Source organism: Myotis daubentonii, chromosome 2, assembly GCF_963259705.1.
Source record: "Myotis daubentonii chromosome 2, mMyoDau2.1, whole genome shotgun sequence".
NCBI classification, from domain to species: domain Eukaryota; kingdom Metazoa; phylum Chordata; class Mammalia; order Chiroptera; family Vespertilionidae; genus Myotis; species Myotis daubentonii.
The window spans coordinates 1,092,921-1,116,079 of NC_081841.1; the positions used below are offsets into that span (position 1 = coordinate 1,092,921).

At 67.0% G+C, this 23,159-nt stretch overlaps 1 protein-coding gene across 1 annotated transcript in view; it reads right to left on the bottom strand.

Moving 5' to 3' along the window:
* The window catches only part of TAFA5 (TAFA chemokine like family member 5), an 87,620-nt gene extending 66,012 nt beyond the window's left edge, over positions 1 to 21,608 (bottom strand). The window contains exon 1 of the mRNA XM_059681350.1: positions 21,344 to 21,608. Coding sequence (XP_059537333.1) covers positions 21,344 to 21,455 — 112 coding nt within the window. The 5' untranslated portion in view covers positions 21,456 to 21,608. The remainder of the gene's footprint in view (positions 1 to 21,343) is intronic.
* Positions 21,609 to 23,159: the final 1,551 nt, after the last annotated feature.

Here is a 23,159-nt window from a genome sequence, read left to right on the forward strand (position 1 = left end):
TTGGACGGCGTCTGCGAAAACAAACTCCTTTCGAACAAGACAAAGGCCGCGGCTGGCCAGTTGGCTCCTTGCAGCCTCGCGACGGAGCCCAGGCGGTGGGAGCCGCAGCCGCGAAGACGGCGGCCGCCTCCCCATCCAGGCCCGGGCTTCGCGGGAGGACCGGGCCGGGCGCTGGGACCGCCGACTGACACCGGCACCGCCGCCTGGGCCTTTCGGAACCGCAGAGAAGCGTTTGGTTGCTGGACGCGCCGGCCGCACGCCAGGTGCCGAGCGAGGCCCGTGTGCACCGGGAACAGCTCTCGAAGGGCCGGGCGTCAGCGCAAGGAACGGCGGAGTCCCTGCCCACCACCCGTCCTTTGAGGACCCCCAGCTGTGCTGGCCAAGGGCACAGCCCCAAGGCCCGGCAGGCACCCGGGGAAAACGAAGGGCCGTTCCTGTGTCCCCTCCACAGGCTCCGGACCCACGGCCACAGCTCCACGCCCACTCCCCTCGCCGCGCCTGACCGCTGTCCGCACCGGGCCCGCCTGGTCCCGTCCCCCATGGGTCCTGGGCGTCGCAGGCTCGGACGTCTGGGGAGCGGGCGCCCCCGGCTTCCTCCCTGTCCCAGCTCCCGCCCCTCACTTCTGGCCACAAACATCCATTTCGCACCTACTGTGTGCTGGGCTGTCTGTGGGCGTTGGGGACACGGACACCGGGTTGCTGCCCTCTTGGGGACACATGTGGTCACGGAGCCACGTCATGTTATCACATGTGACAGGGAACGGGGGGGGGGGGAGCGGGGGCTGTGAGGCAGGAGTTCCCAGGATGCTCGGGCAAGAAGGATGGGTGGCATCAGGAAAACTGCCCCAAGAAGATGAAGCCCTGGCCGGTGCGGCTCAGTGGATAGAGCATCAGCTTGGGGACTGAAGGGTCCTGGGTTTGATTCTGGTCACGGTCACATGCCCAGGAGGCAGCCGATCCATGATTCTCTCTCATCATTGATGTTTCTGTCTCTCTCTCCCTCTCCCTTCCTCTCTGAGATCAATAAAAACATATTAAAAAATAAATAAATAAAATGAAATTGACAACGGTAAAAAAAAAAAGAGACGTTCGCTTAAAAAAATACTAAACCGCCGAAACCGGTTTGGCTCAGTGGATAGAGCGTCGGCCTGCGGACTGAAGGGTCCCAGGTTCGAGTCCAGTCAAGGGCATGTACCTGGGTTGCGGGCACATCCCCAGTGGGAGATGTGCAGGAGGCAGCTGATCGATGTTTCTCTCTCATCGATGTTTCTGACTCTCTATCTCTCTCCCTTCCTCTCTGTGAAAAATCAATAAAATATATTTAAAAAAATAAATAAAAATAAAAAAATAAAAAAATACTAAACCAAGAGGCACGGGCAACGTGGTGGCCGTGGTCATGGCTGTGGCCGTGGCCGTGGCCAGGACGATGGGCTTCAGGACAGACGGAAAGGCCGAGGGACAGAGGGCGAGGACGGCACATTCTAAGGCAGTGATGGCGAACCTCTGACACACGTGTCAGAGGTGACACACGAACTCATTTTTTTGGTTGATTTTTCTTTGTTAAATGGCATTTAAATATATAAAATAAATATCAAAAATATAAGTCTTTGTTTTACTCTGGTTGCAAAGATCAAAAAATTTCTATATGCGACACGGCACCAGAGTTAAGTGAGGGTTTTTCAAAATGCTGACATGCCGAGCTCAGAAGGTTCGCCATCACTGGTTTAGGCCTCATGGGAGCCCAACTCAGGAGTGAGCTGGAGGCGGCCAGGTCCTCGCTTCTGGGACTCACGTCCTGGTCCACGGAGCTGGCCGTGGGGAACTGGCGGCCACTGCTCCCCTCACCCCCCGAGAGGTCACCCCAGGGCCAGCGTGTTGGTTGGAGAGAAGGACCCCGAGCCTCGCCCTCTCGTCTGACCCTTTGGGGGCAGGAGGGACGGTTGGGGTTCAGGACGTCGGCTCCCGCAACGTCCGCGTTCTCTCCGCCCAGGTTTCAACAGACGTTCCCCCGGCATATGCCTGTGTCCAGCCTCGCCCCGGACTGCCATGAACACGGGACATGTAACATTTACAGCACGTGGGGGCGGTGGCGTGGAGAACAAGGTAACAGCGTGCCTCCCGCTTGTGCTTTGCGGGCGGGATTGCCAGGAAGGCGGGACCCGGGAGGCCTGGCGCCGGCGCTCCCCAAGGCCCAGCGGGGGACGGAGCCCACGGGGCCTCCTGCAGAAGGCGCACCCCCAGGCGACGGGAAAAGGTGAGGCCTCCCCGACAACGGACAGATGGACAGACGGACGCAGCACATCCTCAGAGCCGCTGCTTCGTGCTCTCCTGTGAGCCACGGGGTGAAACGCAGCCGCCTCCTCGCAGCTGGTGCCCGACCCCACCGCCCCGGAGGCCGGAGGTGCTGATGTCGTCCACATGTGGTCACGGCCTGGCGCCCGCCCGCTGCTGCCCACGAGTAAAGCCCCGAACCCGCGCGCGTGCCAGGCCTGCCCGTGTCAGCACCGCGCTGCCTCATCGATGCCACCTCCCGGCAAAGGATGGAGGCGCCAAGCCCAGGGAGGTGCTGGAGTGGAGGCGGCAGCGGGAACTGTCCCGAAACCCTGGGGCCCACGGCCCTTGCCCGTCGGCCCCCCACTAAATGGGCAAATAGCGACGAGGGGGCGCCCCCTGGTCCACAGCCACGAGGCGCCCGGACCCACCTGCCAGTGGGGGCTCCATCCCGTCTCCCGCGTGGGGAGGGGGGCCGTGGCTGCAGCTGGGAGTTCTGGGAAAGTCGGGGCAGGGGTGCCGGGGCCCCTGTGCCCACACCCGGGGGGCTGGGCCGCGGGAAGGCCTGGAGATGGGCCTGGGACACACGGGGCTTGACCGCTGGCCCGGCCTCCTCCTGGCCTGGTGTCTGGGACGCACCCCAGCCCGGCCCCGTGCCCAGTGCGAGCCCCTCGGGGTTCCTGCGAGGACAGGCTGCGTGTCCCCACAGGGCTCACCGCCAGGCACCGTGGGGCCGGCGTCCCCTAAACAGCGGCCTCTATTCCTGACAATGGGAGCGGCCGCCGGGCCGACAGCCCCCGCAGAGCGGGCACCCGTGCCTGGGCTCCCTCCACACGGGGACGACGAGGCCGCGGCCACGCTCCCGGCCGTCAAGGGAGTAATTGGCAGATTATGGGATTATCTCGGCGCAGCCGCTGGAATAAGGAGGGCAGGAGGGGGTCAGGACGCGGGGCCGGCAGCGCCGAGCGGGCGGCCACGTGCACCTGCCCCCGGGCGTCCGGCTCCGGGTGGAACTGGTCGGTTTTGCCAGAGCTGGAGGGGTCCCTGGGGGTCGAAGGCGCAGAGGCCTCATTTGACGTGGGGACCCGGGAACGGAGAGGCCGGCACCTGGTCACCTCGCCGTGAGGTGTGCGATCTCGGCTCCAGGTGACGCCGGAGTAGCGGCCTCTGGAAGGTAGTCTGTTGGGGGGTCAGGCAACATCTCCCTCCCGGAGCCCCTCCAGGCGTCCACAGGGCACAGAGGAGGAGCAGGGCATGGGACGCCTGGGGCGGCGGGGAGCGCGGAGCCCGCGGCCTGGCGCCCAGAGCGGTGCATGGCTGCCCCCCGCGCCCACACGGCCGCCCGCCTGCGTGCCCGCAGCGCCCCAAGGGCTCTGCCCGCTCCAAACAAACAGCCCAGGAGGCGGAGAGAGGAGTTGCCGTGACACAGGGCACAGACCAAAACGAAACTCGTCTTTAGGAGAAATCGACACAGTAATTCTCTGCTTCTCGCCGGGGCCAACGGGGAAATCAGCAGCATTTCCTGCCGGGGAGCCAGCAGCTGCGGTCGGGGCGGCCACCCCCGCCCACCGACAGGCCCTGGGCTCGGCCCCACGCAGGCCCCGCGGGAGCCGTGTCCTGTCACGGCGCCGTCTCTGCCTCTGATTATCTGGCAGATAAACCGACGCAGGGCTCACGGCGGCCTCTGGACCCTCCCCAGGGCCTGGCCGCGCGGCGTGAGTTCATGTCCACACGCGGCCTCCTCTGTGGGTGGGAAATGTCGCTATTTACCGGGAGAGCGAGGTCCGAAAGGGCGATGGCTGGGCCTCTCCCCGGGGATTCTCTGCAGGAGGCGGCCCGCCCGCCGGCCAGCGCGGGAGGCGCTGCTTCTCGCCGGAGGTCCCCAGGCCCCTGTGCTGCTGGGGCTCACGGACGAGTGACCCCCGAAGACGGATTTATTCCTGCCTGACCCTGTGACCCTTCTGCTACCTCATAAAGCGCGTGCCCCAGAGAGCCCGGAGGAGGCGAGACAGGCCGCCATCACGCTCCCTCCTGCACCCCAGGGCCGGGCTCCGCGCCTCTAGGTGTGTGGAGGCCGCCACAGTCCGTCTGGACGCTGCCGCCCACTCCCCAGGACTGTGGGGGCTCCTCTGTCGGCCCCTCCCTGTGCCCCTCGCGGCCACCCCAGGAGCTGGGGCTCCGAGGCCCCCTTGGCACACGTTGGGGCCACAACCACGCCCAGTGCCCTCTCGTCTGGTCCCTCCAAAGGCACTGCCCGCTCGGCCACACGTTCCCGTCGCATTTGTAGACACCGGCTCCTCTGTCCGGAGAGAGAGGACGCGGGAAATGGAGAATGAAGAGGGACGGACAAAGCCTGCTCCTGGGGGCGGCACAGCGTGAGGCTCATTCAGGCCGGGCCCGAGGGGCTTCCAGGACCAGGGGATCTGCAGGTGGGGCTCCCAGGCCGCCCCCCCCCACGAAGACCACCTCACATCCATTCATCCGTTCATTCATCCATTCTTTTGTTCATTCATTCATTCGTTCATTCCTTCACTTTCATTTATTCTTTCTTTCCTCCTTTCATTCATTCAGACCTTCATTCATTCATTCACTCAGTCTTTTGTTCATTCAGTCCTTTGTTCATCTGTTTGTTCCTTCGCCCGCTGGTGCAGACACCTGCCTGGGTGCAGACACCTGCCTGGGTGCAGACACCTGTCGGGGTGCAGACACCTGCCTGGGTGCAGACACCTGCCTGGGTGCAGACACCTGCCTGGGTGCAGACACCTGTCGGGGTGCAGACACCTGCCTGGGTGCAGACACCTGTCGGGGTGCAGACACCTGCCTGGGTGCAGACACCTGCCTGGGTGCAGACACCTGTCGGGGTGCAGACACCTGCCTGGGTGCAGACACCTGCCTGGGTGCAGACACCTGTCGGGGTGCAGACACCTGCTTTTGCTCATCGGTCTTGGATGTGCTACGTGGCCTCCTCTCCTAAGTGCCGGAGGGCAGGGCAGTGTCACCACGGCCACAGAGCCTCCACCTCCTGCCCCGAGTCCCACCCACTGGACCGGCCGGACGGGGAGCAGGTGGGAGGCCGGGGGCACCTGGGGAGGCCCCTGGGCCTGGGCGGCCACTTGGTCCCATTTCACGTCTGATTTTCCCGCACGCGCACCTGACAGTCACAAAACAAAACCAAGTTACGTTGGGCCTTCAGGAGGGGAGATGGAGTGTTTAACGGCGACGAAATCACTTTAGAAGATTCCAAGGGCACCCAACGCCTCCCTCAGCCCGGCTGGCGGCTGATGTCATCGCTAATTTTTCTAATGACACATTCAAGAAACAAAGCAAAACAAGATCGCCGTCAACCCGGCATTTGCAACAACATATTTTGACAGCGTGTTGTTTAGGCTAATCCGCCGGCTCCGTGGCAGTGCCGCCTCGCAATCTTCCTGAGTCTATTCAGAGAGCGCCGCCACCCGGCGCGATGACCTCATGCTTCTCCCGACAGGACCCCGGGCCCACAGAGGCAGCGTGTGGACACGCGGACGCACCCACGGGACGTGGTCTCCGCCGGCGGGACCGGGAGGGACGATGAGAGCTGATGAGAGCTGCCCGGGAGCTCCACCGCGCAGGCGCTGTGCGGAGCGGCCAGCACAGAGGGGACGGGACACGGCGGCTCCGACGCCCATCCTGTCCCTCCAGGACCAGGGCCCCGGGGATGAGGGACGAGGGGGGCTCCTGGGCCTCGGACGACCACGCGCAGGGGCTGTGGGCTGCGTGGCCCCGCACCTGCCCCCACTGCCCGTCGAGAAGGATTTTGGAGTCGGCCGTCCACGGGCAGCATGGGGGCGTCCCCACCGCACAGCGCAGCCAGTGTCCGTCCCCGGGCGCCTGGGCGGGGCCCTCGCTGTGTGCCTGTGTCCCTGTCTGTACAGAGAGGCCCTGGCCTGGAGCCTCCCGCCCTCCGGAGACGGGGCGCGGCACAGGAAACGCTGGTGCTGAGGCCCCGGAGTCCAAGGTCACGGTGTCGCTGGGCTGGGTGGTCCCGCGGCCCCGAGGGAGACCTGCCAGGGCCCTGTCGCTGCTGCTGCTGGGATCGGGGCGTCCTGGGCCCTGGGGGAGGAGCCTCCAACCGGCTCTGTCCTCGCGGGGCCCTCCCAGGGGGGTGTCTGAGACCCCCCTTTTTAAAAAAATGTTTTTATTGACGTCGGAGAGGAAGGGAGAGGGAGAGAGGGAGAAACATCAGTGATGAGAGAGAATCATGGACCGGCTGCCTCCTGCACGCCCCCCACTAGGGATGGAGCCCGCCACCCAGGCCTGTGCCCCGGGATTGAGCCGTGAGCTCCTGGTTCACAGGTCGATGCTGAGCCGCCGGCCGGGCTGGGACCCTCTTCCTGTGAGCAGTCCCTGCAGCAGAGCCCGCCCTGCCCCACAGGCCCTCATCGTCCCCCCGGCTACGCCCACACAGACCCCACTTCCAACACGGTCCCACCCCAGGTCCCGGGGGGACACGGATCCCGAGGGGACACCATTCAACCCAGCGACGCGCACGAACAGCACCCGTGTCCGACCGGCACAGAGAGGCCGAGTCCATGGTCCGAGCTGGCACAGCCGCCCGTGGCGAGCCCACTCCAGGGTCGGCAGGAGCCAGGGAGTCCCTTCGCCCTCGGAAAGGTCCGGGGGGTCTGGCTCCAGGTCACCCCATGGGAGGCCATGACGGGGCTCAGGAGGTGCACTCGCTGCGGTCACCCCAAGTCCGCGCCGAGCTGCCCCTGGGACGCCGGTCCCCAGCCAGCAGCCCTCCGCCGGGGCCTTTGTCCCGGACGCTCCGAGCCCGGCCCTGCACCACCAGCGGCCCCGCCCCCCTCGCCAGGGCACGGAAAGTGGATCAGGGCATTAGGAGCCGAGTTATTAAAAGTGAAAAATCTTCCAGGAGCGGGCGAGGGATTCTCGGAGCCTGTGTCTCCTACAAATACGTAATGAAATTTAAATTGAATCTGGTTTAAAATCATTTACCTTCTGACACCGTGGATCAGTACCCTGTGCGTCCGCCGGGAAGGCAAGCAACCTCTCCGGCAGAATGAAAAATTACTCTGTCTCTTCTGATTTCATGTTAATTTTCAAATTTAAAGGACCCTCGAGCTCTCGTCATGGGGTCGGCCCCTAAGAGCCTGTTGACGGCACGGGGTCTGGGAGGCACCGCGCACTCGGGCCTCCCCTCGGCCCTGGGTGCTGGGGACCGGGTGCTGGGGGACCGGGTGCTGGGGACTGGGTGCTGGGGGACCGGGTGCTGGGGACTGGGTGCTGGGGACCGGGTGCTGGGGGACCGGGTGCTGGGGACTGGGTGCTGGGGACTGGGGGACCGGGTGCTGGGGACTGGGTGCTGGGTACTGGGGGACCGGGTGCTGAGGACCGGGTGCTGGGGACTGGGTGCTGGGGACCGGGTGCTGGGGACTGGGTGCTGGGGACTGGGTGCTGGGGGACCGGGTGCTGGGGACCGGGTGCTGGGGACTGGGTGCTGGGGACCGGGTGCTGGGGGACCAGCCTCGGTCCCCATGTCACACTGGGGAGAAAAGCGGTGCTTTCGCTGTCCTGGACCCGCCCGCCCGGGGTGCAGACGTGACCTCCACGCCCGATATTGCATCCGGGACAGCGGGTGTGGGCCACCTCCCACCTCAGAGTGCCGTCTGCACCACCTGGCACGGGGGGACCTGGGCAGAGCCCCCTAGCTTCCCGGGGTCGTTGGGACAACCATTTCCTGGGGGTCCTCTGTTCTCATCTGTAACCGTCGCCCCAGCTGCCGTTCTCCAAGCTCCCGGGCGGGCGCCTTAGGTGCCTGTCGGCAGGAGGGGTGCCTGGGCCCTCTGCCCGCACCCGGGGTCGCTGCCGGACACAGTCCCGGGAGGTTGCCGTGGCGACGCGGACAACGGTGACAGGGGCCGGGCGCCCCGGGTGGGCAGTGCCCTGACCACGGCACGCACCTGCATGGGCCACGCAGCCACCAAGGAGCCTGGGTGAGGGCCCTCGGCTCCTGCCCCCCCCCCAAGGCCCAGAGGCCGAGTGACTCGTCCACGTCGTGGTCCCCGCCTGTGGCAGCGACACAGGACCAGCCGCGGCACGTCTGTAAGACGCACACAAACCCCGTGTCCCTGTGGCCGCTGGCGGAGCCTGGGGGTGGGAGCGCCCGTGAGAAGCAGACGAGAGTGAGTGCCATGCCTGCCACATGGGCACCGTTGGCGAGGGGCAAGCTGGGGGGGAGCCAGCCTCCGGCTGGGCACAGCCTGCTGCTCCGCACGGTCACGGGCAGAGGGCGGGCACGCGGGCACAGCCGCTGAGGGACAAGCTTGGATCCTGTCCAGCCTGGCAGGGGTCCCCGTGCCCGCGAGCGCCCGCAGCCGTGCAGAGGGGACACGGGGGGCACCCCGCTGGGCCAGGGGTTGTGGATTCGGGTGCCACCTCCGACAACCCCCAGGAGGCGCAGCGCCTGTGGCCGGTGTGGGGACCTGGACGGGACTTGCACAGAGACCCTCGACGCTTCGTCCGCCTCGGGCCCTCCCAGCAGACCAGCGGCCGCCCCGCCCATTTCACAGGTCGGAGGACTGAGCCCCAGGAGGCGGCCCCGCCTGGCCTCCCAAAGTCGAGTCCATGTGCCCAGCTCCTGTGCCCATTCCCAGGCCCGTTCAGCGCGGCTCTGAGGGACGGAAGGCGGCAGCGAGCTGTCGGAGCTGGAGGCCCCGGGAGGGCTCTGCGGGCCTGGGAGGCCTCCCTGGAACGCTATTCCGCTGCTGGGCGGCTGGTCCAGCCCCTGCTGACCGTGGCCGACGTCCAGAGGAGCCGTGGGCCTGCCCTCCGAGGCCTGCTGCTATTTCTTAATTAGCCGAGTGGACAAAGGGCTTTTCATGAGCGCTGCCCGCTGGGCCGTCACATGGGAGCGTCACTGGGCTGGAGACAGAGTGGGCTTTGCCAAGCTTCGCCTGCGGGGCCTGCCCGGAGGATGAGCGGGGGAGGAAGACAGAGAAGGACACAGGGAGGGAGGTGCCCAGGCCCAGGCCCCGCAGGCAACCTGGCCCCGACCTCGCGGCCGCCAGGGGCGGAGGGACCCGGGCGTCCAGGAGGAGGGGCCACTTCCACGGGACTCAGGACTAGGCCCCGGGGCCCAGCAAACCTGGGCAGACGCCCCGATGCCCGTGCTGTCCCGGCAGCCACAGCGCCAGCCGGGCCATGGGAGCGGAGCCTGCACCCTCCATCCCACCCACCGGAGCCCAGGCCAGAGGCAGCTGGCGCTGAGCTGGCATCCCAGAGGGAGGCAGGAGGCGGGCGGGTGAGAGCGGCGGGAGGGGGGCGGGTCAAGGAGTGAGTGCTCCTCCCTCGTGCCCAGGGTCTCCCCGAAGGTCAGGCACAGACAACCCTGGGCAGCGGGGCAGCGGGCCGGCCTGGGGCAGAGCCACCGTCTTTTTTGGTTCGGGGAGAAGAAGGAGCGCACGTCTGCAAAGTGTCCAGAATCCCGGCTGGATGTGCACATGCCAGGTGTCCACACGCCTGGACACGCACATGCCTGGACGTGCACACGCCAGGATGTCCACATGCCTGGACACGTGCATACCTGGACATGCACACGCCAGGATGTCCACGCATCTGGACATGCACACACCTGGATGTGCACACACCTGGGTGTCCACACGCCTGGACGTGCACATGCTGGGGCGTCCACACGCCTGGATGTCCACATGCCGGTCTCTCTGCCTTCATTCAAAAGGCTGTGAGGTTGGGGGTCCCAGAGGGGCCCCTGGGGGTTCAGGGGGCGGAAGAGGTCTGGGCAGCGACTGCTCAACAGGTACGAGCTTCCTTTGGGGTGAGGACCAGGAGACCCTGACAGAGACCCTGGTCATGTGACACCAGCGTGCGGGGCGCACAGGAAACGCACTCAGAGAGGATGATGTCATGTGAGCCGCACCTCCGAGCGCACAGTCTTGAAAGCCGCGAGGACAGAGGCCAGCCGGCCTCCGAGAGCAGGCGCAGTCCCCACCCAGACGGCAGCCCTTCCTGCGGCCCCGCGCCCTACACCCCCCACAGGCGCAGGGGCCTGGCCTTCGTGGCAGGCACCTCACCCCCCTCCTCCAGGGAGGGCAGGGCTCCCTGAGCCCCGGCCGGGACCCCAGGACGCCAGGAGCTCTGGGCGCAGCACGGCGCCAGGGAGAGGCCCGACCACGGCCGGGTCCTGGCGGGGAAAGGCCCACAGCTGCTGCCCAGAGCGGGGCGCCCCCCTCCGGCGGCTCGCGCCCCCCACGCGCGATGACCGGACAGCAGACTCACTGACACCCCGCCAAGCCGGCGCCCTGGCCTCGGGACGGGCGAGAGGAGCAGCGAGAAGCGGGGAGCGGGGGGCTGGGCCGGTCCCGGGAAGGGCATTAGGAAAAGCCGTTAATATGTAGTTAAAAAATCCTTAATCTCCGCGAGCATATGCCGCTCCCCTCATTTTGATCAACTTAAATGTAAAGCGTCCCCACGCCTCCACGCGGGCCCCCGCCATCTGGTTCATTAGTCCCCGGGTGGCAGCCGCCGCGCTAATGGGGACACCGCTGGGCCAATCGCGGGGCGGCTGCCACGCGCGCCTTTCTCCAAGGTTGCCGCTCCCCCGGCGCCCACGAAGGTCAGGCTGGAGGTTGTGGGGGGCAGCAGGCACGGGGTGGGCACAGGGTGGGCATGGCGGTAGGCATGGGGTGGGCACAGGGTGGGCATGGGAGGCAGGCACGGGGTGGGCACAGGGTGGGCAGGGGTGGGCGCGGGCGGCAGGTGTGAGGCGAGGGGCTGGTGGGACGGCTGCAGGGTGGCCCTAGGCAGGGCAAGGTCTCGGTGCTCAGACCCCAGGAGGAAGGACAGCACCCACACGGCTGAGGGAGCCCCGAGGGGCCCGGACCCTCCTGCTTGACAATGTGCCTTCTTCCTTCAGAGTCTGGCGCAGTGCCCAGGGGAGGCGGGGCGTGGGATGGGAGGCGGGGCGCCGGGTGGGAGGCGGGGCGCGGGATGGGAGGTGGGGCGGGGGGTATGAGGCGCAGTGCCCAGGGGAGGCGGGGCGCAGGGTGGGAGGCGGGGTGCTGGGTGGGAGGCGGGGTGCTGGGTGGAGGCAGGGTGGGAGGCGGGGTGCCGGTGGGAGGCGGGGCGCGGGGTGGGAGGCGGGGTGCGGGGTGGGAGGCGGGGTGTGGGGTGGGAGGCAGGGTGCTGGGTGGAGGCGGGGTGGGAGGCGGGGTGCCGGTGGGAGGCGGGGCGCGGGGTGGGAGGTGGGGCGCGGGATGGGAGGCGGGGCGCGGGGTGGGAGGCGGGGTGCTGGGTGGGAGGCGGGGTGCCAATGGGAGGTGGGGCCGACCCTCTTCTAGCCTCTGTGGTTCCCCTGAAAAAGGGAATGACAGTGCCCACCTGGCAGGTTTGGGGGGAGACTTGTCGGGGGTGGCACAGCCCTGTCACAGCCCCGGAAACGTCCTGAGACGTGTCCTGGATGGATAGGGAGCCACACACCCAGGGGAGGTTCCCTTGTTGCCATGGCTGCCAGGAAGCTCAACGGGGGGAAGGAGGTGCTGACGGCCTGGGCACACGCTCCCTCCTCGTCCCCGAGGGCAATGCTGGGTCCTCCTGATGTCACAGCGCGGCCGGGCCAGCGGGGGGCCCGCTCCAGGTCCCCGCTGGTGAGCAGGGGTACGGGACCAGCCCCTCCCCCTCTCCTGTCTCCCACCTTTTTGTGGCCTCGGAATATGCAGCTCTTGGCTGAGAGACCCTCCCCGGTGGACACACGGTGTTCTCTGAGCCAAATGGAGCTGGGCCAGCACCTTCCTGGGGGTCCCAGCCAGAACCAGAACCGGCAGCGGCAAGGACTGGCCACGAGGACGCCTGGGGCTGGGAGGGAGTTCAGGCCCCGCCTGCAGTTAATGGACTAGGAAGTGGCTAAGGCCCTTCCACCACCAGGTACAACCTGACACAGCGCATCCTCAAAGTCAGGGTCACACAAGGGGCACACCCTATGTCCAGACCACCCCGTCAGCCTAACCAGCATCAGGCCTCATTCGTACTCAAGTGTGAATGGCTGACGATGGCAGTTGATCTGGATTCATGTTTTCCAAATCTGCTCTTTGCAGGCCTCCAACCAAAATCAGCACCAGAGCCTCGTTCATACTCAAGTGTGAATGGCTGATACAACAAACACGGTCTCCTCGAGTTCCCTCCCACCGTCTCCTCGGAGTCGGGTCTTGAGGACATCGTGCAGCATCCGTGTGGTTTGGGGAGGACCCGGAGAGCAGGACAAAGGCCTCTGCCCGGGAGGCAGGACCCGGAGGTCCCCACACCCCAGGCACGGGGCAGCGCTTCCCACCTCAGCCGCACTGGTCAGACAAGTGGACCGCAGCCACCCGTCCTCAAGGCGCCCCTCCTCCCGGCAGTGAGAGGGGGAGCAGGGCCCCTCAGCCTGCAGACGGGAAGGGCTCGGCTGAGGTGAGGGGGCCTCCATCACAGCGCAGGGAGCACCCAGCTCCCCCGCAGCCGCTGGGCCCCCAAATGAGCAGCGGGTAAAAGCCAGGACGCCGACAGGCAGCACAGGGAGGGCGCTGGGGCCACCTCCGTTTGCCCAGGTCGTCCATCAGCACCAGCCCCCAGCCCTCGGCTGTGTCCGAGTTGCCCCCGGAGGAGAATCGGTACAGACGGGGCCACCGGGCTCCCCAAGTCCAGCCGCTCGGAAGCGCCGCCCAGGCCTCAGCGCGCAGCGGCAGCCACGAGGGAAGCGCTCCGACCCGCCCGGCTCCCGGATGCAGCCCGGGCTCCGGCCACCGGCTCCTGGCTTCCCCACCTTTGACACAAGCACACACCACATCCTGAGAGACAGCGGGTTCCTCCCGCAGCGGCCGCCAGTCCAGTCCGGTCCGGTCCGGTCCGTTCACAGGAGACGGCGCAGCCCCACGCCCCGGCCTCTCCTTACCCCAGACTTCAACCACCACGGGTGAGGTCACCATGTGATTCCGGTTTGGATTTTGCTGAAGCAGGTGAGATCCGCGTGGAGACGAGGAGAAGCCGCCCCAGGGCCGTGGGCCAGGACCCCGCAGAGCCACCGGACAGCCTGAGGCCCAAGACACAGAGATGGGGGGCCCAGGTCAGGGCCCGGCGTCTCTGCAGGACCCCCCTCTGGAGCCGGCAGTTACCTGCTTCTGCCCCACTCTGTCTGGCTCCTGTTGCCCCAGCCAAGGCCATGACCTCGCCCAGCCTGGGTCACCACTCCGATCAGGCCCAGGCCGCCCCTTTAGGCTGCCCAGGTCAGGAGGGCAGGGCCTTCTAAGGGCAGCCAGTGCTTATCTGCACTCCGAAGCCACGCCCCCTGCGGTGCACCCCCTCCCCCCGGACCCTGAGAGGACCTGCCTGCACCCCCTGCACCCAGAGGCCTTCTAAGAAGCAGCTGTCTCCCCTGCACCCCAGGCACCCCTTACCTGGAGACTCGAGCCTGGACCAGACGGGCACCCAGGCGGCTGGAGCCATGTTTACTCCAGCGCGGTCGGCTGAGCGCACCCAGCTGCGGGCGTGCGTGAAGGTGCTGCACCTGCCACAGGTGCCGGGAGTGCAGAGACCTGTGGGCGGGCGGGGCCAGGAGCCTTGCGCATCAGTGAGTGTGTCACTGGGACTCAGCACACTCCCCGTCCCTTCCGTTTTCATAAGATGTGTGAACACCAGACTGATCCTCAGGGGCCCTGACCTCCATCTCTCAGAGGACACCTCTCTGGCCACGCCCTGATTATCTTTGCCCCGCCCCCAGGCCCCAAGCCCCTCCCCCGTCACTGGGAGCCAGTCACACCCACCCAGAGCTTCAGCTCCGCCCCGTCCTTAGGCCCCGCCCCCAGGCCCCAAGCCCCTCCCCTGTCACTGGGAGCCGGTCACACCCACCCAGAGCTTCAGCTCCGCCCCGTCCTTGGACCCCGCCCCCAGGCCCCTGGCCCCTCCTCCATCACTGGGAGCCGGTCACACCCACCCAGAGCTTCTGCTGGGCCCTGTCCTTAGGCCCCGCCCCCAGGCCTCTGGCCCCTCCCCTGTCACTGGGAGCCAGTCACGCCCACCCAGAGCTTCAGCTCCGCCCCATCCTTGGGCCCCGCCCCCAGGCCTGCCTGCTCCTCTCAGCTCAGTGGGGAGGTGCCAGGATCAATAAGTGTTTGTCAGCCAGTCAATCCCCAGGAGCCATGGTCAGCAAGCTGCGGCTCGCGAGCCACATGCGGCTCTTTGGCCCCTTGAGTGTGGCTCTTCCACAAAATACCACAAAATACCACGTGTGGGCGCGCACGTACAGTGCGATTGAAACTTCGTAGCCCATGCGCAGAAGTTGGTATTTTGTGGAAGAGCCACACGCAAGGGGCCAAAGAGCCGCATGTGGCTCGCGAGCCGCGGTTTGCCCAGCCGCAGTTTGCCGACCACTGCCCGGGAGCAATAAGCCAGGCCCGGGAGCTCAGCGCCTAAAACAGGCAGGAAGCGAGCCCCCAGGCACCCAGAGGCACACAGCAACCCCGGGAGGGGACCAGGCCGTGTGTGCACGTGGGCTCCCGGCAGGGGGGCTCTGACACTGGGTCAGCCTGACTCGGGGCTCCCTCTGCACAGCAGCACGTGGAGGCCCTGTGGGCATCACAGAGACCGAGAGAGGCCGGTGTGCAGGGGGGGCACCCACACACCCCGAGCCGATGAGGGAGGCCCTGGCCAGGCCAGGACGGAGGGATGGAGAGCCCCCCTGGGCAGGAAAGACCGGCTTCCGGACGCCCCGGCGACAGGAGTGAGGGAGATGGTGAGTGAGGGGGAGGGGAGGCTGTGCAGAGCTGCATTCTTGGGGGCTGTGTGGGGGCGGGGCCAGCGGGAGGCAGAGGGACCAGGGACCAGGCAGACATGGCCAGGAGAAGCGGGGCAGACATGGCCAGGAGAAGCAGGGCGGGCAGGGAAAGAGGAGAAATGGAAGGGGGCTCAGGGCAGTCCTGGGCTGCACCCGCCACCGTGGAAGGCGCCTGCCATTCAGAGGCTGGGGCGGCTCTGAGCCCAGCACAGGATGCCTGGCCCGGGCCACATGTCCACTCCCCACTGCCTCTGCTGACCACCCAGCCCCCAGAACGCCAGCCCGGGGCTGCCACTGGCCGTCTCTGTGCCCAGCTCCTTGACTGCAGCTGCAGGAATAAGCCGGAGGCTGAGCCTCCGCCTCCTGCAGACACCGCCAGCCCTGCCCCTCCCGCCTCCTTCTCAGCTGGGCAGGGAGTCAGGTCCCTGCTGGGCCCGCCAACCCCCCACGGCAGGCAGACCCCACAGGGACACACCAGGGGCCCAGGCAGGCGCCCCAGGAGAGGAGTGAGGCCCCCCAGGCACACCGTCAGGGGAGTCCGCCCAGGCCCAGGCCCAGGCCGCCATCGCGAGGCTGCCGCTGGCCCAGGGGCTCGGAGCGGCGCCTCCCGCGAGCCAGGGGACCAGGGCACCCGGGAGTCCCGCTCCCCGGGCTGGAGATGGAAGGGATTCCACACCCGACAGCTGCCAGCCACGCTAACACATAAGTAACCGTTACAGAGCCTCGGGGAGCCCCCGCCCCACTCGTGGGGTGACAGGGAGATGAGAAGTGTCCCAGATACTCTGCCAACTGCTGGGCCGGCCCTGGAAACGGAGCCACCAGACAGCTGCGCCGGGAAAGCCGTGCCAGCGCCACGCTGACCTGGAGGGCAGGGAGCAGGGGTGCTGGGCGGCGTGTGGCCCCGGGGCCCCCCGGGAACCTCCAGGAAGTCACAGGTGCTCCAGGGCAGCCACCCCAGACCCCGGCGTGGCGCCCGAGAACGCGTGCAGACCGCCGTCAGCCATGTCTGGGTTTGTTGTTAATCCTCACTGGAGGGTACTTTTCAGGGATTTTTTTGAGAGAGTGAAGGAGAAGGAGAGACAGAGAGAAACATCGATGTGAGGGACTGGCTGCCTCCTGCATGCGCCCTGGCCAGGGCCAGGAATGGAACCCGCCTGGGCCGAGGCTCTGTCCACTGAGCCACACCGGCCAGGGCCCAGGGCCCAGCGCCCAGGGGCCGTGCAGCAAGGGAGGCCACAGCTCGCCAGCCGCGTGCCAGCACAGCCCCGAGAGGGCAGCGAGACAATCCCCCAAACCAGCAAACCCAGCAGCCCCACGGCCTCTCACTCTCCACGGGCTCCGTCAGCCTCCACCCCCGGCCCCCAACCGCCGCCCACAGGTGACCGTCCCCCTAGCGAGCCTCCTCCGCGGCCGCACCGCTGTCCCCCATGCGCCGACAGGTGGCACTCGCCGGGGCACTAACGGCGGGCGCCGCGTCCCCTGCCAGCCGGGCCCTGGAACCAGCACAGCTGCAGGCTAGATAAGGAGACGCGCGCTTAATGCTTGGCTTTTCCCTTTTCCGGAGCCCCGTCATCGTCGCCTCTCCCCGGGATTACGCCGTAAGGTCACCTGGAAATACCTCCGCCACTCAGGTGGGTCCGCATGTCCTATTCGGCGGCTGCGGAGTGGCGGGTCCTGGGCGGGGGAGGCCGAGCGGAACTGGGCCGGGACGCAGGTGCGGAGAGCTGAGCAGGCACAAGGCCCGCCGGTGGGTGCGCTGCCCTCTGTGGTGCCAGGGAGACCTGGGGGCCTGAGCTCTCCCGCGGTGTCACCGGGGAAAGGGAAGGGGGTGGGCCCAGGGAGGGGACAGTGGAGGCAGGCGGCCTGGCTGGCCGTCACCAGAGGGACATGGTCCGAGAACCTCTCCGAGTCCTCGCGGGGGCTGAGCGGGGGCATCGGGCCGGCTCACGGGAGCCCCACGGAGAGGCAGCACGTCCTTCTGTGGGCGAAAGACCCGAATGGCGCTAACACATCCTTCACTGCAAACAGCAGGAGATGGAACAGGACCAAGGGGTCCGGGCACCTGGCACGACTTGAGCCAATTCGGCAGGCACAGGGTTGAATCCCGTGGGCGTGTATTCCAATCCTGCCGGCAGCAGGGAGAGCAGCAGGTCGCCCACAAACATCTGCTCTGCCCCCAGGAGCCGCTGCTCACATTGGGCAGAAGGACAGAGGTGACCTGGGAAGGAGGCACAGGGTGAGCCAAATGGGCCGTTCACAGGTCCTGGGGCTGGAGACTTGCAAAGGCCTGTGGGTGAGCAAAGGCTGGGGGTGAGCAAAGGCTGTGGGTGAGCAAAGGCTGGGGTGAGCAAAGGCCTGTGGGTGAGCAAAGGCTGGGGGTGAGCAAAGGCCGGGGGTGAGCAAAGGCGGGGGGCCGTCAAAGGGCTGGCGGCTCTGGTCTCTGCCACCAGTTGCTCATCTCTCGGTGATCAGGGGCGGCTGCCGGATGGGGAGGAGGGGCCACATTTCCAGGTGAGCCCCCAGGTCCCGCGGGCACCTCCCAGCAGGTGAGCACACGCCTCCTTTAACCAGCACAAGCAGTCGCGGCCGACAGGGCAGGGGTCCTGTTTCTCCCAGGTCCAGCGGGTCCCCGGCACCCTGGTTCTGCCCGTCACAGACTCAAGGCGAGAAGTGAGCTCTGAAAGGCATCGCTCCATCGAGCCTCCGGTTTCCGCCTCCTCTCCAAGCACCCAGACCTGCACTCGGCTGGAGAGTGGCGTCTCCTCCTCACCCCTGAACACACCCTCAATCGCACTCAGACAGGAAACGCCCGGGGCCTGCGCCCCATTCACATTCTAGTGGATGAAGCAAGCCTGAAGCTGTCTGTCACGTCCTCCCATCGTTCCGCCAAGGCCAGATCTGTGAGACACTGTTCCGTGTGGGTGGGATTTATTGGGGGAAATTCATGCCCAAAGCACAGGCACCCTGACTGCCCCCCCCCAATCCTCCAGAAACTTAATTTATTTAAAATATATTTTATTGATTTCAGAGAGGGAGACGGAGAGATAGAAACCTCAATGATGAGAGAGAATCACTGATTGGCTGCCTCCTGCACGCTCCCTCTACTGGGGATGGAGCCTGACCGGACTCGAACCCTGGGCCCTTCAGTCCACAGGGCGACGCTCTACCCACTGAGCCCCACCAGCTAGGGCTCTGTGGAAACTTTAAAACACAGCCCTTCCTCCCGCCGCGTCCACGTTGGGGACCTCTGTCCGCCCAGGCGCTCCTCACAGGGGCGTGCAGTCCTCGCGGGAGCACCGTGGCTCCACTGTTGGATTAAATACTGCGGCCAGTGCCCGCGTCACGGCCCAGCGTGTAGGCGCCCACCCCACCATGTCCCTCGGCGATACCACAGCCAACGGGTTGAAAGCTGGTGTGCAAAGCCCACAGCGCAGGGCGGTCCCATGACACCCACCACCACGCCTGGGCCGCCCTGCTCTCCAGATGTGCGACGGGGAAGGTGACCTGAGCCCCGGGGCAGAGGTCTGCCAGGCCAGGAGGCACCTTCCACTGTCTCACGCACGCCCATCGCTGCCCACGTCAGCCCTCCACCGACCAGCCCGCCGCCCAGGGACGCGCCCGGGGATGGAGTCAGCGTCTTCAGCAAAGACGCGCGGCCCCCCTTCCTCCGCCGCCGCTTTTCCTGGCAATTCTTCCCCAATTGGAGAAAAATGACAAGGCTGTGTCACTATAGCAACTAAGCTAATTGGTGGACGGACTGCAGGTCTTTCTCCAGCCAGCGGGTGGCGCCCCTCGCCTGAGCCGGGCCCGGAGCCCGCTGCACAGAAGGACGGCCTTTCACCCGCCAAGAACAGGGGAAACCAGGCCAAGAAGTAATCCGGTTTCCTCACAGCAGCAGCAGCGCCAGGAAACGGCACCTTGCGCGCTGCTGCGAGGCGCACAGACGGAACAGGCCGGGAAATTGAATCCCGGGGACGACGGCGCACTTTCCCTAATTAATATGATTCCATGTATCTGCTCTGTAACACGGACGCGCTGGGCGTGCTGACAGTCCCGACTGATAACAAAACCGGTTTACAAGCAAGGACGCTAGCTCTCTTCCTCCCCAGATGCGCTGGGAGAGAGGGCGGGACTCAGGGCCACGGGCACTGTTTCGGCTGCATTTCATTGGCCTTTTCCAGCCTTAAAAAAAGACAGAGAGAGAGAGAGAGAGAGAGAGAGAGAGAGAGAGAGAGAGAGAGAGAGAGTATTTTTTCCTCCCCAGGACGCTGTTCCAAGCTGTGGACTATGATGATGTCTGTTTTGTATTTTAGGGAAATGTTTCCATTGCTCCGAGTGCATGCCTGGGGTGTGTCGGGGACGCCACCACCCTGTCAGCCACCCCACTGCACACACAGGGAAGCACCATGACGGCTGACTGAGCTCCTGCTAAGGAATGATGCCCGCTGTTCCAGGTGCAAATGCCCGGTGCTGGTGGAAGACCCATTCCAGAATCCGCGAGGCTCCGGAAGGCCGCTGAGCCCGTGAGGAGGGCCCTGGTCTCCCGGTCCCTCATTGGAGCCGCCGCAGGCCGGTGGGCTCTGACCCCTGACTCCCGGCGGGCCTCGGCCAGGAAGGTGTGAGTGTCAGGGTGGGTTCTGGGGCTGGGGGTGGAGCGGGCAGATCCCACACACTGAGCAGGTGGGAGTGGGGGGCCCCAGCTGGGCGCTGGGGTGTGCGCTGGGCTGTGAAGTGCTGAAGCCACGGGGCCGGGTGTCTGCCCTGAACAGCAACTAGCAGCTGCTCTTCCCCACCGAAGGAGGCCTGCTCCAGGCCAGCTGCCCTCACGTTCTAGGCATGGCCCCAAGGACGCCACTGCCAGGGCTGCCAGGGATGGCGCCAGGGGCTCAGGACGCTACAGTCCCCTCCCCAAACCCTGCTGAATGCACCCCTCCAGCGATGCCACCAGGGAGGACGGGCAAGTGGCACCTCTTCCCGCAGCGGAGTGTATCTGCCTCGAGCCCTCTCCACATGAGCAGGGGGCGGGCGCAAACTCGCTCCAACCCCAGACCGGCTCCTGGCACTCGGCCCAGGAGCGTTTTCCCAGGGGCGCTGGCGGTGCCACCTGGCATTCAGGATCACAGCCCCGGCTCCTTCCACTCCGTGACCCTCCCCGGAGGTGCCCAGCAACTGCAGGGAAATTCACAGCCTCGCTGGACCCAGCAGGACACTTCCTGCCCTGGCACCGTCACCTCGCGGTCCGAGGGCTGGCTGTCCAGTCCCGGGACTCGGGGACCCCGCTTGGGCCCCGGGCTCCATGGCCCCCCAGTCTCACTGGGGAGAAAGGAGAGACTCCGGCAGGAAGCGCGGACGCCGGGGCTGGGCTGCAGGTGGTGACTGGGGAGCCTGCTCTGCTGCCTCTTTTTTAAATTTTTTTTAAAGAATCCATGTTTTTCCACCACCTCCGCGCCCCTGGCTGGTCCAGGACAGGTGTCCCCAGCACGCGTCCTCTCCCCACGGAGATGGGGCACCAGGAGCCCGTGCCAACCGGCCAAGCCTGTGTCCAGCACGGTGACCCCTCCCCACCGCCCCCACCGCCCCACTCCAGCTGCGCCCCGCTCTGACCACCTCCTTCTCCCGGGACCTGAGCCTGTGCCCGGGGCACAGCCCACACCCCACTCGCCCCAGCCGACCTACAGCCGGTTCCCGACCCTGTGAGCCCACAGGCGCCCCAGCCCCCCGCCTGAGCCCGGCGCCCCCCAGCCCGCGACACCCCAGACTCTCCGCCGCTGGGGCGCCGCCTCAGACCCCAGATGCCCCTGGAGGGATGCCCGCGGCGGGACCCTCTCCCGGCACCACCTGCTTCTCTCGGAAGAAGCGCCTGTCCCCGTCCCAGCCAGTCCCGCCCGCCCGCCCGCCTGGCCCCAGGCGCCCGCTCCGCTCGGCCGCCAGGTCCCCCTCATTCTCGGCGGGAAGCGCTGGGCCGGGGGCTCCGCGGACACCCCCAGACCTGCCTCTGTCCCCGGGGCGCGGGGCTCGGCCGGGAAGTCTCGGCTGGGCTCGGATCGCCAGCCTGGGCCGAGCAGCCGCGGGCATCGCCGGGGCCTGGCGCCGGGGCCCGACTCCGAGTCGGGGGAGGGGGCTGGGGCCGCGGCGCCGCCTCCGCCTCCCATGCCCGGGCGCCGGGGGCCGGGCGGACCCCCCTCCCGCCCAGGCCGGCCGGCCGGCGCCGGGGCCGTGCGCCCCGCGATCGCAACTCCAGGCGCGGGTACTCACTGCAGTAGGCGACGAGCAGGCCGGCCAGGATGACGAGCGCCCAGAAAGTTGAGGACACGCCGGGCAGGGCGGCCGCGTCTTGCCGGCTGCCGGTCCTGGGCGACGGCGCCATTGGGGCCGCGGCGCCCGCGCGGGGGGCAGCAGCGCGTCTCAGCGGCCGGCCCAGCCCGCGCCCCCGCGCCGGCCTCCACGTGCGGGCCCCGCGCGCGCCATCCGCCGCCGCCGCGCCCGGGCTCCGGCCCAGTGCGCCCCGCGCCGGCTCGCCCCGCGCGCGCCCGCCCCGCCCCGCGCCCGCGCCCGCGCCGCCCCGCACCGCCGAGCCGGGCACGCGGCCGCCGCTCTGGGCGTCGCTCCGCGGCGGGCTGGGCGCGCGGCTTCGGTGCGGGGAGCGCGCCCCGTGCGCGTGGCCGGGCCGCGAGGGGCGCTGTGGGGGCCGCGGGCAGGGCCTGGAGCGGGAGGCGGCGGAGCGCGGGGTGCCCCAGCCGCGCCTCTGGATGGCGGCGGAGGTGGCCGGGCTCGCCCCGCCTGGGGCCCCTCTCGGCGGTGGGGCCGGGGCAGCGGAAGTTTGTGGACCTGCAGGCCCGTGGCGCGCCCATCCGCCCAGGCGCGGCCTGCAGAGCCGGTCCCGGGTCGGCCTGGGTGGAGGCGTCCGAGTTACCCCAAGTCTTGGCGGCCGGGCCGTCTCCCCAGAGACACGGTGTCGCCGGGTCCGTGGTTGTGCGTGGAGCCCCTGCCACGGAGAGCAGCCAGGCCCCGGCAGGAGCAGCCATGTCCGGGGGCTCCTCCCCATCTCCCCCGGGCCTCGGGCTGGTGTCTCAAGCTCGGGTCCAGGGCCGGGCCCTTTGCGTGGGTTTTCCCAGCGGGATGGCAACGTTTCAGCTGCATCGATAACCGCTAACCGTCACTTGCAAAGCTGCCCCCGCCAGCGGAGAAGTCCGGGGCGGAGATGGTGCCTCTGTCCAGGGCAGTGCCCGCCTCACTCCCGACCTCACGGAGCCCGGCGCCCTCCCAGGAGCCACAGAGGCCCGAGGAGGGACGGAGTCAGGGAGGAGCCCAGAGGGCCTCAGCCGCTCCCTCCACCCGCCCTGGCTCCCCAGGATTTGAACACCCCCCACATGCACACACGTATGTATACACCACACAGCATACACATGCCATTCACACGTGTATGTGTGTACACATCACACACCCCACGTACACACATGTGCACACATACACACCACACAGCATATATATGCCACTCATACGTACACACTACACACATGCATCACACACACCCTATACACATATACGTACCACAACCCTACACACACACCACACACCCTACACACACACCACACACCCTACATATACACACACACACTATACACCCTAATACACATACACCCTGCATATACACACCACAACCCACCACACATGCTGCGTACACACATAGGTTGCATGCACACACGCATGCATGCACACACACAGAGACCACATGCTGCACACACACATGCACGCACGCACCCCACGCTGCACGCACCCCCTCCCCTGCAGGACGGCGAGGCCGAGGAGCAGGCTGCCGGCCAGGAGCGCCTCCCGCTGTAGCATGCTGGCGAGCAGGCTGAGTTTTCATAAATGTTCTATTTCTGTCTAATTAAAGCTGCGCTCCCTCCCGACGCCCTTGCTGGCAGGGACTGCAGGCCCTGGGAGAGCCTCGGGGCGGGGGCGGGGGCGGGGGCGGGGGCGGGGGCAGGGGTGCTGGGGCAGGACGGCTGGGGCCTGAACCTCTCCCTCTGCTTTGATCCCCCCTTTCATCTGCTACAAAGCATAGGCC